Consider the following 14,480-nt stretch of genomic DNA (forward strand, 5'->3'; position numbering starts at 1 on the left):
TAGGCCTTGTTCAGGTCGGTGTAGTCCACGCACATGCGTCATTTTTCATTAGCTTTCTTCACGAGGACTACGTTGGCGAGCCAATTCGGGTAGGAGACTTCTTGGATGAAACCGACCTCGAGGAGCTTGTCGACCTCCTCGGCTGCTGCTCGCTGTCGTTACGGTGCGGAACTCTGTTTCTTCTGCTTTACGGGCTTATAGGTTGGTCTCACATGGAGTTGGTGAACCATGACCTCGGGATCTATTCCCGGCATATCCCTGGGCGACCAGACGAAGATGTCCATGTTAGACTGGAGGAACTCAATCAGGCGATCCCGCTCGTGATGGCTCAGGCAGAGCCAATCTACACGGTTAGCTCCAGGCAGTCTCTTCTCAAAGGGATTTAAATGAGGAGCTCACCAGGTTCTGCCCGTTCCCTCAGAGGCTTGTCCCGTACTTTCAGGGTTTCAATGGGCAGCGCCTGGTCCAAAGTTTGGGCTGACGCCTCAACTAATTGTTCTGCTCGGATCGGTATTTTGGCCGGTTGCTTTGCTTTGAGGGTTGCCATGTAGCATTGTTTGGTTGTCACCTGGTTCCCACGAACCTCGCCCACTCCTTGTTCGGTAGGGAACCACACGAGCAGATGACATGTCGAGACTATGGCTCGAAGAACATTGAGTCCTGGTCGCCCAAGGATGGCGTTGTAGACCGAGGGCAGGCGGACCACAAGGAAGTCCGTTCTCACGGTGCTCTCCCGAGGGGGGAGCCCGACCGTGATAAGTAGGTTGATCACACCTTCAACCGGGACTGAATCCCCGGTGAACCCGACTAGCGGAGCATTCAATCTTCGGAGCTGGCCTTCTGTCATTCTCATTCTTTGGAAGGCATCATAATACAAAATGTTTGTCGAGCTTCCATTATCAACCAAAATACGCTTTACATCAAATTTATTCATGACAGTGGAGATGACCACAACGTCATCATAAGGAGTTTCAACTCCTTTTAGGTCCTCGTCCGAGAACGAGATGGCTTTAGAGGTGCGTTAACGCTTCGGAGGGACTCTTCTATTGGTCAGTTCTTCAGCTGAGCTCTTTTTAGTCGGGCCTCTCCCTTTGGTGTTGATGGTACCAGCGATGGGCCTGTTGTCGTTTTGGTCTTGGGGCGGCGCAGCATTCTCTACCGGCCTCCTTTCATCATGCCGGTTATGCACGAACCGGTTAAACACCCCACGGCGAATGAGTACCTCGATCTCATCTTGGAGTCGAAAGCACTCCTCTGTATCGTGGCCGTAGTCTTGGTGGAAGCGGCAATACTTCCTAGAGTGCCGCCGGATTTCTGACTCCCGCATCGGGGGTAGAGGTCGGAAATAGTCTCAGCCTTCTATCTCCATAAAGATCTCTGCCCGGGGCGCATTAAGAAGAGTGTAGTTCCCATACCTTCCCGGAGGCATGTGGCCGAGGCGGGAATCTCGGTCGAGGTTGCGCCCATTGTCGAGGTGGACTCCTCAAACGAGGTAGATTCTTCTCTTGACGGAAAAATCGACTTCTCAGGCAGCCGCGCTCCTCACGGCGCTTTTTCTGCCCTTTTAAGGCCTGCTTGGTCGCGCCCCACTTGGAGGCGATGGCCTCCTCGGCCTTTGCGTATTTTCGAGCTCGGACCAGCATCTCAGTAAAGTCGGCAGAGAAATTCTTCTCGATGGAGAAGAAGAACCTGTAGGACCGAGCTTCTGTCTTCAGCGCGAACATGGCGATCGACTGATCGAGCTCGCGGACCTTCCAAGTTGCAGCGGTGAAACGGTCGAAGTAGTCTTTAAGTGACTCTCCTTTTTTTGCTTGATGTCGAGGAGAGAATCTAACGTTCGCCACTGGCGTCGGCTGGCAGCGAACTGCCTCCCGAGCTGCTCGAAGGAGGACACAGGCTCGGCTTCAGACCGGAGAACCAAAGCCGAGCCGTTCCTCGGAGAGTTGCAGGAAAAGCCTTGCAGAGCACGACCTCCGAGGACCCTTGCAGTGCCATAAGGGCTCGGTAGCTCTCCAAGTGGTCAAGGAGGTCGGTAGTCCCGTTGCAGGGCTCTACTTGGAGCATTTTGAACCTCGATGGGACCAGTTCATCCTCGATTTGGCGAAAGAAAGGCGACTTGGTGGTGAACTCAAAGTCACCCTCACGCCTTGCCTTCTGGTTGTGGAGCTACTCAATCTGCCGCTCGAGTTTCTCGACCTTCTTGTCGAGTTTTCTGACTTGGGGGATTGCCATAGTGGTATGTTCTGGTACTGATTGACCCAGGGCCGATTCGGCCTTCGAATGCTGTGGCATTTTGTCCTGGTTCTTTCCTAGTGGCTCTCTCCGAGGAGACGCTCGGGTTGAACCCTGGTAACAGCGCCGTTCTCCATTGTTGACCCTCGAGGAGTCATGGGGATCCCGGCCTTGGGGCACCGGTCCATCTGGAGGGAGCGCCGATTGGACCTGAACCTGTGGAAGCGGCATAGGAGGGGTTTCCACATGTTGCAGGCCTTGAACTGCTTCTGCTAGGGTTTGAACTTGTTGCACCAGTGTGTTTAATTGTTCTGGCTGGACCTGAGGGATTTGATCCGCCAGAAGCCTTGGTGGTGGGTTCTGGACTGAGTGTCCAGGACTTGGTGTGCGATGCCGGGAGGCGTTGGAGACTCCTTTACTCCTTAGCCTCATGGTCACGACTCAGGCCCTTCCTCTAGCGCCAACTGTTGTTGGAAACTGGACCCGGGGGTGACTGCGAACCAAGGAGGAGGAGCTCCGGCAAGGGACGCGGCAGCGAGCTGCACTCTCCGAGGGATCTGCAAGAAGCCGGTGGCCGGGGCTTCCGGCGCTGGCCCTCCGATGCTTAAGTCAGAGGATTTTTTTGTGGAGAAAAGGAAGAATGCGTGAGAGAAAAATCTTCCTCTCTCAGAAGGAAGAGTCCCCTTTTATAAGAGGGGTGCAAGTGTTACCTGTGACTGGACGTGACTGTGCGAATTAATGAGTTACCGTCATGATTGGACGTAATCATGTGAATTAATGAGTTACCGTGAATGGCTCGAGAATTTGGACTGGCTGGAGGTGCGTTGAGATCGTGCGCATTTAATCGTTGACAGTCGCTGGGGCGGAGATCGCAAGATTGGATTCCGGATGAGGAGGAGAAGGACTTGATTTCCGGCGGAGTAGAGGGGTCTGCTTCGTCCTTTGACTGGGTCTCTTTTGGAGCTTGAGGTCGATCGGGCTCAGCTTAATTTGAGACTAAGGCTGCAAGGCTGCGAGCTCTGAGGTCGGGCGTCTCGAGGTCGGGCGTCTTGAGGTCGGGTGCCCTGAGGTCAGGCTCCTTGAAGTCGAGCGTCTTGAGGGTTGCTGTCGTTGCGCTCGTCATCACATGCCGGTGATATATCCACGTGTTTTGGACAATCCATTTTTCCCCCAACAAGTTCGATTCCGATGGTCGGCTTTTTTTTTTCCTCTATCGATTTTTTTATGATTGATAATCTCTTCTTTTCTCAAAATGTTGGATCACCGACCTATTATGTCGTGGTAACTTGTAACTATGAATGAAAATGGATATCATGAGGAGATAGTATGATTCTCAGGCAAATTATATCATACACTATGTGCTAATGTAGCTGTGCATCATGCCAATCAGCTTATGGGCTAATCATTGAGGCACCAAGGTCTCAGTTCATCTCAGTCTTGGTCATGGACATTCTGGACTAAAAGTGCCAATAAAGAACTTAAATTTGATGATAATTGATTAACTAATAAAAAATGTTATTAGTCATAAATGACGGGAATCATCTTGAAATACCAGTCATTTTGATCACATGTTTTGCAGGATTGTCCATTAATCTCTAGATGCCTGGATGTAGCTTTTGTAGGTATATAATTTACATTATAGGTTCTTAGAATGCGACACTGACATTGGAAACTAAAATTTTCTTAAACAACCGACTATATTCTTCCCTTTGACAATGTGGAGCCTGACCTTGGTAGAACCAGTATACTAGATAGGACCCGAAACTTGAAATCTCCATTAGAAATGTAACCACCCGAGCATAATTCTTCTACGAGAACTGCAGGCCCTCGTAGATGGATGCTGGTGTGTTGAATCATGTAATATCGCACGGTTTCAAGCAATATGGAGCTGTTGGAAACAATTACGGATGCTACTAGTCTATCTTAACAACGTGAATCACCTGGGATGGTAGGGCACCGCGGCGAGAAGCGCGATGATGCTAGAGAGCTCAGTGGTCGGCTGCTATGATTGGAATTGGAGAAGCGAGCGGCGCTCGATCGCTATAGCTGATATCATCGTTAGATGGCAGCGCTCCGACCTAAAATAGTATAGAGCAAATAAATCTTCTAGCCGAAACGTATCTAGGGGAAGACCCTTTGTTGCCTATGTCGGTGTGGTAATTAGAAAATAGAAGGAAATTGTCTTTCAATCTATGAGGGCGTTCTTCTTTCTTACCTTCTCTGCTCCTCTTTTTATGTATATCTCGTGGAGGAACTTACCTACCACCAAAGAATTAGGATATGTGGGTCAACCAGAAGTGACTGGCTTGAGTACACCTTGAACATTGAGCGTAAATGCTTCGTACATGGATAATGTCCTACCTGTCACATTAATAGGATCTCAATGATCCAGTTAAGATATGACTAACTATGAGAAGCTCCTAATATGCAAACTCCACAGTATGTCGCTGGACCCGCCTAATGGCCACTCCTGATTCACCATATACGGGCGCCATGGTGTGTTTCAATTGATTAGACCTTTTTATGAAGCGTAGCCAGTTTGGAGGCGTATCAATAGCTGTGGACTTGAAGTACAGCAGGAACTCAGAGAATGACCAGAGCGGAAGGAACCAAATTTAACAATTAATTACCCTGCATCTTTCCTTTTAAGCATGCATTGTATCTCTAAAAATGTTTAAAATAACAGCCTTCCTGGCAACATTGGCGACGTTATTGTACAAGAAAACAATAATGCTCACTCACATACCATCCATGAAGTTTACATGGCTGCAGCCCATGGTTACTGACCACACTAAATCTTCTTTGCAAATCCAGTTGGTCAGTGCCTTGTAAACCTTTGCAGGACATCAAAATAGTCGGGGAAAGTCTTGCGTGTGCAGCCAGGGTCTTTAATAGTGACAGGGACATCAGCACAGGCAGCGACAGAGAATGCCATTGCCATCCTGTGATCATCGTATGTGTCAATTGATGTCACACTCAACTTCCCCGGTGGGGTGATCACACAATAATCAGGCCCTTCTTCCACTGTTGCTCCCAACTACATTAGCAAATAGAAGCAAAAGAAATGTGTGTGAGAAAAAGAGAGAGAGAGAGAGAGAGAGAGAGAGAGAGAGAGATTGTGGGGGAAAAAGAATGTACAGACCTTTCTAAGCTCTGTACAAATGGCAATCATCCTTTCGGTCTCCTTGACTCTCCAAGAGGCCACTAAATAAAAAAGAAAATAGAAGATAAGGCTTTCTTTCGAGCACGTAAAAATGCGTTACTTTCCAGAACGAGTCCAACTGAATCCAGATAACAATTTATATAAACAAGGAATAAATATGAGTACAAGCTAAACCTACCATCTCTAATGGCTGTTGGACCATCGGCAAATAGCGCCACAACAGCGAGGGTCATGGCAACATCAGGCATTTTATTCATGTTTACATCAATGGCATGCAAGTTTTTTCTGTTGGAAGGATCTCGTGGTGGACCAGTAACGGTGACACTGTTCTCAGTCCATGTAACCTTGGCTCCCATTTTCTCAAGAACTTCCGCAAATTTCACATCACCCTACACATGGGTAAAGCAGAGACACAGCAGGAGCACCCTCGTCAAAAGAATGAAACTAATTGGCTAAATGTTTCAGTATCAACAGAGGTTAACTATTAATACCTGTAAACTGGCTGTACCACAACCTTCCACAGTGACAGTGCCCCCAGTAACTGCAGCACCTGCTAAGAAATAACTAGCACTTGATGCATCACCTTCTACATAAGCACTGCCAGGAGATCTGTCACAGGTCGCAATACACCAAAGTGAGTTAAGATGTAAATAATTTATCAAGTGCCATCAACATTGTTAATCTTCTGATTTCTAAACTCGTACTTGTACTTTTGACCGCCCTTGATCAAGAATCTGTCCCAACTATCAGAATGCTCCACAGTGACACCAAAACATTCCATCAATTTCAAAGTCATTTCAACATATGGAATAGAAATTAATTTGTCAATGATTTCAATCTCCACATCTCCATGAGCTAAGGGAGCTGCCATGAGCAAAGCAGTCAAGTACTGACTGCTGATGGATCCAGAGAGTTTCACCTGCAGTGATCAAGGAATTCACATCAACTGTTATTGCCAGTTTGAAAAAGGTTGAAAAGTTATTTACAGCAGACTAATTAATCTCTACTTCTAACAATGAACGAAGGAGAGATAGCGTGTCTAAAAGGGATACTGCTATCTTTTTCACACACAGAAATATAAAAGTGAACTCAACAAAAATTAAACTAGGGCAGTTGAATGTGTTCTTGAGTATAAAACTTGTACAACAGAATTTATCTTTCAAACAGTGAGGTTAATGGCACGCTTCTATGAAACATTAATAAGAATAAGCACTAACGTTAACAGTAATAGTAACAGTAACAGTAACAATAATGCTAATGATATAACAGTAAAGGTAACAGTATTTTTTTGAAGATAACAGTAACAGTAATGCTAACAATAACAACAATAATGATAACGAAAATAATGGTCAGTTCTGAACATTCGTGGAAAGAACTGTATGGATTATACTAGTTTCTGGTATTTGAAACAAAGTACAAAAATATATTGCTGGGGCAACCCAAGAAAGAAGCAGTCATTGTTGGAATATTTCACAACTAGTTATTGATTCAGTTAGATGTTGGAAACCATTATGAACATGAAAGATGGCTTGAACCAATTAGCTAAAATTAACAATTCAATGAGCAAGAGCTTGCACAATATGTTACAGCTGATAGCAGCCATTATTAGGCATGGAAGATACAAGTGCTTGGAGAAAAACACCTTGATTGCATTAATTATTACCAATGGAGCAAGTGTAGACCATTTGGGCTTAGAAAGTTTGTTACTTTAAGCAAGATCATGATAAGTCCATGACCAATGTTTTGAAACTGGAATGGGTCAATCGGGTCGACCCATCACCCGACATCGATTACAAAAACCCAAATTTTTTAAAAAACTGCTTGACCTGGTGACTTCGACGGTTCAACCACTTGAACAGTCCGAGCCAGACCAGATCAAATAGTCAAGTTGAAAATGGGAATGTGGAAAAAGGTTGAGAGAAGGAAACTCAATTAGATCATCTCCCTGGCAAAGAATCATATGGTATCGATCTCTTTTTAAGCATCATAGTGACACAACTACCGAAACCTAGCCCAATCCAATAGGAGGTGGTGTTGGAGCCAGATCTGGCAGGAGGGATGGCATTGGAACCAAATCTGGCAGGAGGGATGGCATTGGAGCTAGATCCGACAGGAGTGGTTGTGTTCAAGCCAGATCTAGCAAGAGTGGATGCACCATGGCCAAATCTCGTGGAATCATAGGTGCCATGGTTGAGATGGCACAGCATGATCTTTTTTCTCCTTTGTTTCTTCTCCTCCTTCCCTGTCTGGGCCAGATTGAACCTCTACCGCCTGATCGGGAATAGAGTAGGTGGTTGGGAGGAGGGATGACAAAGTCAGGTGATTGGGAAAAGATACTTGTCCTATTTTGGAGGTGGGAAAAATATATAAATTATTTTTTTGAGATAGTTGAACCATGGTTAACCTGCACTTGGACCGAGAACCCATGACCAGAGCACCAGGTCTGTTGGCCCGGTTCATTGAGTTCAGAACATTGTGAATGACTAGCCACACCCCCTGAAAGAGAAGTGAAACTAATTCAATTTAGATGTTTGGTCATTCTCCAAAAGGCTAAGGCAGCCTCTTGAAGCAGAGTCAAGGGCCACACAAGAGGGAAAGACCCATGGAGACGAAGATGAGTAGATGGATGTTGAGAAGAGATTTCAAAGATCCTAGTGATGTATACTGCTTTACATAATAGAAAAGGAAGAAAAATAGAAAGGAAAAACAAGGACCAACAGATTACTAAGGACTGCTGTTCAAGGCTGTAAATCTCTTTCTGATATGCTTGCTTGTCTCCTTAAATTAAAAAAAATAATTGCAAATATCCAAAAAATATTATGCCTTATTTCATGAAGCACCAAATCAAGTGTATTATTTGCAGTCAAACAATGAAATTCGTAATCTGGGATGGCAAGAGTTTATCTTACATGATGAAAAATTCCAAAACATAATTAAATAGAGGAGAAAACTTGAAAGTTAGAAATCATAATAAACAAGACCATTATTTTTTGCATTAAAAACGATATGCAGCCCTAAAAGTTTCCTAAATAGCTAAGATCAGGGTCCATCCATGAACCAATGAGAACAAAATAGGGATGTTCAACCCTAGTTTTCAACTTCTAGCGGGCTGGGTCGAGACTGCATAGGATTACCATTTTTGAAACTTACAAAAATTCAGGGAAAAATTAGAAAATCAGAGGACCAAGAAAACCACAAGGAAACCTAGCTCATTGTTCTTGTAATCAGGGATATGGTTGACAGTAAAGGTTTGAAAGGATAGACAGACATAAGCTGATATTATTTATATCTCACATCTCCAATTCATAAATATTAATGTTCTACTCTCCAAGCAATTGATTAAACAAAGTCCATATGTAACATGACATGTTTCCTTCGTGTGTTTGGAAGTAATTCAGCTTGAAGTATTCTCCACTACATAATTCAAGTTTCAGAAAGGTAGGTTAAAGGTGTGGCAGGGTATCATAATCAGTTGATGTGGAATTTCAAATTTCCACCTGATTTCTGCAGTGTATGTAAGTTTCAAAAGAAAGTATGACAATGATAGTATGGGAGCCTTCACAATAACTACTCAACAAAATCGGGTACAATCTTGTAAAATGTGGGAAAATGGGTTTACTATCCAGAAAGGAAAGAAAATATCAAGCTATTAAAGAAAGTTGAGATCCGACAAAAGAAAAAATAACGATTCAAGTTCATTATGTAACAGGAAACTCTTTTCTTTTTCAGTTCAGAGAAACAAGGGCAGTGGAAAAGTTCATATTGTGTTCTTCCACAAGAAATATTCTTAAAATATAATTGTAGAAGAGAAACATTCCCATTCAAAAAATCTAAAACAACAACATTTCGGAAAGCTAAGTTTAGTGTAAAATTGAAGTTGGAAAATTCCTTCATCAGTGCCAAGAATGCTGAAACGTAAGATGCAAAACAAACTTCCATGAACTGACAAAGTGAAAAAAAAAAATTCAGCATTTCAAACCATAGATTGTAACACCAAAAACGATAATTACACTTTTCAAGAAATCAAACTCAAACTTAAGAAACAAAAACTTTGCATTGACCCAGCCGACCTTCAGCTCTAATCTCAAATGTTTCAGCACAAAACAGAAATTAAAATTTCTAGAGAAAAAAGATGATAGGCTACCAACACCATGTTCTAGAACTCTAAAATTTTTGTTCAAAACCTTAAATTTTCATAATGTAACTATTTATAAACCATTCAATTGCTAAAATTAATAAAACGGAAATAACACACCATCTAATAATGGAAGGTCTGATTACAAAGAGAAGGTTTTGGAAAGAATGGTTACTGCTTGGTGCTTTATGTGGCATGAGACTTGAAAGGGATGATATAGTATGCTGGTTGTTGAAGTGGGCATACTACTATATATGCGCTAGAAGTGGAACTACACTGGTGAGAGCTAAGAAGACATCTTGAGAAAATTTTAGCACAGCTGTTGCAAGAAATTGAGAAGAAACATTGTTTGAAAGCTGTAAATTCTTACATGCTATTATATAGCACTAATGATGCCAAAGACTCCTTAGCTGTAGCAAGGGCATCTAAAATTCTTTTATCGTTATGAAACTGATTGTTCATTGGAACATTTTTAATCTTTTCATCAATTTATTCAACAAAAAAAAAATATCCTATGGAACTCTTGCATAGTCATAGACAAGTGTGTTGCATTCAATGGGTATCAAAGTCTCCAATTTTCTCAGGGCAAAATACTGAATTAGAGGACCCTTAGGAATCATATTTATATGTGTGTATGTAGGTATGTATTAATATTTTCAACATTATAGTAACAGAACTTCTAGAAAGATAACATATATATATGTAAAGGAATTTCACCTTTTATATAAAAATGACTATTTTTTTCTTTATTTTCAAGTTTTAACATATGACTAATCAGTTGATGCTGTCATTTTTTATTTCAAACATTTCCATGATAGCGATTATTTGATGTTCATGCTGAATAGTGTAACACTGGTAATTCAGAGATGTTACCTTAGATATTAAAAAGTGATAATAAGTATGAAGCATAATATATAAGATTGTTCATTTGCTATATTTAACTTGAAATAAAGGGTATTGAGAATCAATAATATTATGAAAAAGGACTAGCAAGGTACCTAGTTTGTCATATTCCATATGTTTTAAAAGAATAAGGACTAGGGTTATGTCATACCAAAAGTCTCTGTCATTACAAAAATCAGAGAAAAAATTGTTTAACATCCAAACTCCAAATAAGCTTAAGAATCCAAGATATATGGTGTTTTGGTTCATATAAATGGAAAAAAAAAATCATATTCATAAATGATGGAATATGGATGGTTAACCACTTATGCTATTCAAAAAAAAATCCAACATAAAAATATCTTTGGGAACACTTTATAAACATCGAAAATAGTATTAAAGAAGATAACATGGTCAATAGATTAAAAAAACATGTTCACACTTCGCAAAGATCATCTAGATGAAAACGAACTAGTCCTTAAAGTATAAATACACTCCAAGGCTCATCAAATATACCCCATATTACCGGTTAATAAATAAATGTTAACATATGAAGAAAGATGGGTAGAATTAAAGTGATAAATAGTGTCATAAATAGGCATCCCTCTCATAAAATGGTGGCCAAAAAGAGGTCAAACAATGGCTAGGCACCAACTTAGGTGCCTCTATAGCACCCTGCCTAGCAGTTAGGAAAGCGCCAGGCACCTAGGCGCTGTGGTTGCCCAGGTGCCTAGGCAGTCTTACCATGGTTAGTCAATTTGTAATCAGGATTGAAGGCAAAGCCTTCCTTTTTGTTTTGCCAATGAATGGGATCGCGAAACCACAAGAGAGAATAAAATACTAATAAAACCAGGCACAAAAGATTAATGTGGAAAACCTTCTAACCAAAAAAAAACCATAAAGTAGTCAGAATCAATCCACTAAGCAAGAGAATTAACGGATTACTTCACCTCTCAGGCTGATCAAACCCTAGCCTGAGGAACACCTCTCAGATCATTCACAAAAACACCCACCTATAATCACTAGGGAAGATGCTAAGAAAAGATATAGAGAGAGAAAATTTGATATGGTGTAACAGGATACAAGATCACGTACTAAATCCAAAACAAGTCAAGCATTGAGGATGAAATCTAGAGCCTAGACAAAGACATCTGAAAAGAGTATTTTTCTCTCTCCTCTTCTCTCTTTTCGTTCCTCTATCTCCTCTTCCCTCTCTTTTTCCCGCTCTCCATATGTTTGTGTGTTTTGGCTGCAAACCATCAGAGCCCCTTAGGGCTTCTTTTAGAGAGGCACCCTACCACTGCCTTTCTTCTCTCTCTCGCTCACACACACACACACATTCAGTCTTAGAAAAAAGAGGGATTGTGGGGCTCAATCAATGGATGGGTGGGCCCCTCCATAAGGCTGCCTTAACACCCAATATATTTAAAATCTACAGTCAAAGATAAAATAACTATCTATAGTGTCTAACATGTAGTTGACACGTCAATTCGTGTTTGACATGAATTTTTTGAGTTGCACATGAGAGTTCAACACTATTGTAGAGCACCATTTTTTGATCTAACTGACCATTCATACTGTTCATTGACATTTAAAACTCAAGTGTCGCTTCATAGGTTACATAGCAACTAGGATATTTGCTAGGAATTTAAATCTTGCTAGTAGTATATGATACGAGGCATTGTTAGAAGCACTTTCATCATAAATTATAAACCAGATATCATAAGAAAAATGTAGCAATATTTAGAAAACAGCATGCAGATAATAAAAGGGTCAAACCATACATGCTTGGCAAAGGTTAAATCATGCCTATACAAGAGCGAAGTAACATTATACTAAAATAAGGTTCTCAAGATGTAGATGAAGAGAAATATAATCACATTCCCAGCTTGCAGTAGTATATTTATCATATCTACATAGGAAACTCATGGCAACAAACATGCCCAGAGTATTCTAGTGGAACCATGAGCTCTATGGAGGCCAACAAATATCTCAAGTTAACTCAGATCAATATGAAGAATTTAAATCAGGGAGTTCTCCAACTACTGTTATGATGCTATAGAGAGAGCATTATTATCATATCTGCCCAACAAAAACGAGAATGTCAATTATACTATCTAAAGAAAACAAGAAGCAATGTTCCTCTGTTTTGCTTTTTCCTTCTACCCAAGACGTGCACTTTGTTTCAGATATACACATCACATCATTATTAACAAACAACAATTACCTTTTAGAGTGCAATTAACAAATAGAGGATACTAATAATTGTGAAAGCTCTGACTGCACAGCAAGACAAAAGTAAATACAAGTTTAATGTGCACGGACCTTTCCCCCTGGAAGACCTCCCATTGCATTAACACGGACAGGGGGGCAGTTAGTGCCCAAGAAACAATCAACATCTGCACCTAGCTGCTTTAAAGCAGTAACCAAGTCTCCTATAGGCCTTTCCCTCATCCGATTAATCCCATCAAGTATGTAACTGGAATGCAAATTATATATATTTTGAGCCACAGTGTACCAGCATGTGACATAAATCAACCGAATTTAATCCCAAAAGTGAGCATGGTACCTTGCATTTCCACCGGCAGCAGTAACAGCAGCAGTCAATGGGCGCATTGCAGTTCCTGCATTTCCTAAAAAGAGTCGAACTTCCTCTTTGGAATCTTTACTGACTGGAAACTGGCCGCCACAACCTACAACTATTGCTCTTTTTGTTGCACTGTCATCTTCCACAGTTAGGCCAAGGGTTCTCAAAGCAGCAAGCATATAACGAACATCATCACTATTCAACAAATTGTCTACAACAGTAGTTCCCTGATCACAGATTCAAAAGACAGAAGTATGACGTAGCTACAAAGACAGAAGTAGTATAAGCAAACATGGACTATATCTACTTATCTATTCACCAAACAATCAGACGATTGTAATTTCTGTGAACAATCAGTTTAAGATCACTGGAGGAGCAATTATAAATAATGTAAGTCATATGCAGACCAAAGCATGTCTCGGAGCACGTATTATGTCCTTATTTCCTCTCTCTCTCTCTCCCTTCTAAATTTAATGATATGTATGCCTGAATTCATCTCCATAATAGAAAACTAACACAAATTCCACGAGCTTAAATGACATAATAATAGGGGGAAAAAAGAAAGGAAAAGACTCAATAGATTCACATTTTATCTTAAAAAGTTCATTTTTTCACATTCAAGAGATTTTGAAAAAGTGATGCTTCACGTGGCAACCCCCATGACAAAGCCAAACAATAAGGGAAAACCAAAAACCCTAACATCAACGTAGCCATAGTATTCGCCCAAATACTAGAACCAATCTCTCCCGGCACAGAAAAAGTTTTCGCCTGTCCACAGTAAGCTTCCAAATAAAGACCAGAAATAGAGTTAATTCGACCATCTCACCTCGGAGAGGGCGGCGAGAAGGAGGATCCGATTGGAGAGCGACTTGGAGCCGGGGAGCCTGACGGTCCCGGAGATCTCCTTGATCGGCTGCAGCACGATCTCCGGGGCCGTCGAGGGCTTCTCGGTAGCTGTCGCGACGGAGGCCGAAACCCAAAGAGGAGAAGCCTTAAACGTGACAGACCTTCTGTTGCTCCCGATTCTCAGAGAGCCGGACCCTGCAAGCTTGGATGCCGATCGGAGGCGGAGAGAAGGAGTGAGGGGCGTCGGCCGCCGACCTCCGGCAAGGTGGGAAGAAGAGAAGCCAGGATTCATCTCCAAGATCTTTGCCATGGTCGTTTGCGCCATCGCTCCCTGCGCTTGGTGGTCGCCGACTTCTACAGAGGAGAACTGGGGGCGAGCGAAATGGTCGTCGTTCTCTCACCGACCCCCGACCCGCTCCGCTTCAAATCCCCCTCGCCACCAACCCGCGTTTCTTTTTTAAGAGCTTCTTTTGCATTTACATTTAAACCCCTAGATCTAGGGCAGGACAAAACCCAACATAATTTTATTAAAAAATATCCAAATTCCAACACAATTTTATGAAAAAAAATATACTGCTCCTCCACCTCTGTAGAATATTTTATTCCTTGACTCAGATGGTAATGCTCACACGAGA

The 14,480-nt window shown here is 42.1% G+C and overlaps 1 protein-coding gene across 1 annotated transcript; it reads right to left on the reverse strand.

The window, feature by feature from the left end:
• Nucleotides 1–4,829: 4,829 nt before the first annotated feature.
• On the reverse strand, nucleotides 4,830–14,278 carry LOC120108536 (3-phosphoshikimate 1-carboxyvinyltransferase 2-like). Its single transcript, XM_039122168.1, has 8 exons — nucleotides 13,826–14,278; nucleotides 12,982–13,226; nucleotides 12,738–12,891; nucleotides 6,100–6,314; nucleotides 5,887–6,004; nucleotides 5,574–5,784; nucleotides 5,375–5,436; nucleotides 4,830–5,269 (listed from the first exon to the last, which is right to left on the reverse strand). Exons 1-8 carry the CDS (start codon nucleotides 14,168–14,170, stop codon nucleotides 5,051–5,053), a joined length of 1,569 nt encoding a protein of 522 aa, XP_038978096.1. The 5' UTR covers nucleotides 14,171–14,278; the 3' UTR covers nucleotides 4,830–5,050.
• Nucleotides 14,279–14,480: the final 202 nt, after the last annotated feature.

The sequence above is a fragment of the Phoenix dactylifera genome, unplaced genomic scaffold (genome assembly GCF_009389715.1).
Source record: "Phoenix dactylifera cultivar Barhee BC4 unplaced genomic scaffold, palm_55x_up_171113_PBpolish2nd_filt_p 001384F, whole genome shotgun sequence".
Classification (NCBI taxonomy): Eukaryota; Viridiplantae; Streptophyta; class Magnoliopsida; order Arecales; family Arecaceae; genus Phoenix; species Phoenix dactylifera.

What these genes read in the sequence shown, in the direction of transcription:
- LOC120108536 (XM_039122168.1), bottom strand. Translation starts at nt 14,170, where the DNA reads ATGGCGCAAACGACCATGGCAAAGATCTTGGAGATGAATCCTGGCTTC. An exon ending in TTCTCGCCGCCCTCTCCGAG is followed by an intron (nt 13,227 to 13,825) that starts GTGAGATGGTCG and finishes ATCTGTGATCAG; the next exon opens with GGAACTACTGTTGTAGACAA. An exon ending in TCCAACAGCCATTAGAGATG is followed by an intron (nt 5,437 to 5,573) that starts GTAGGTTTAGCT and finishes TTTTTTATTTAG; the next exon opens with TGGCCTCTTGGAGAGTCAAG.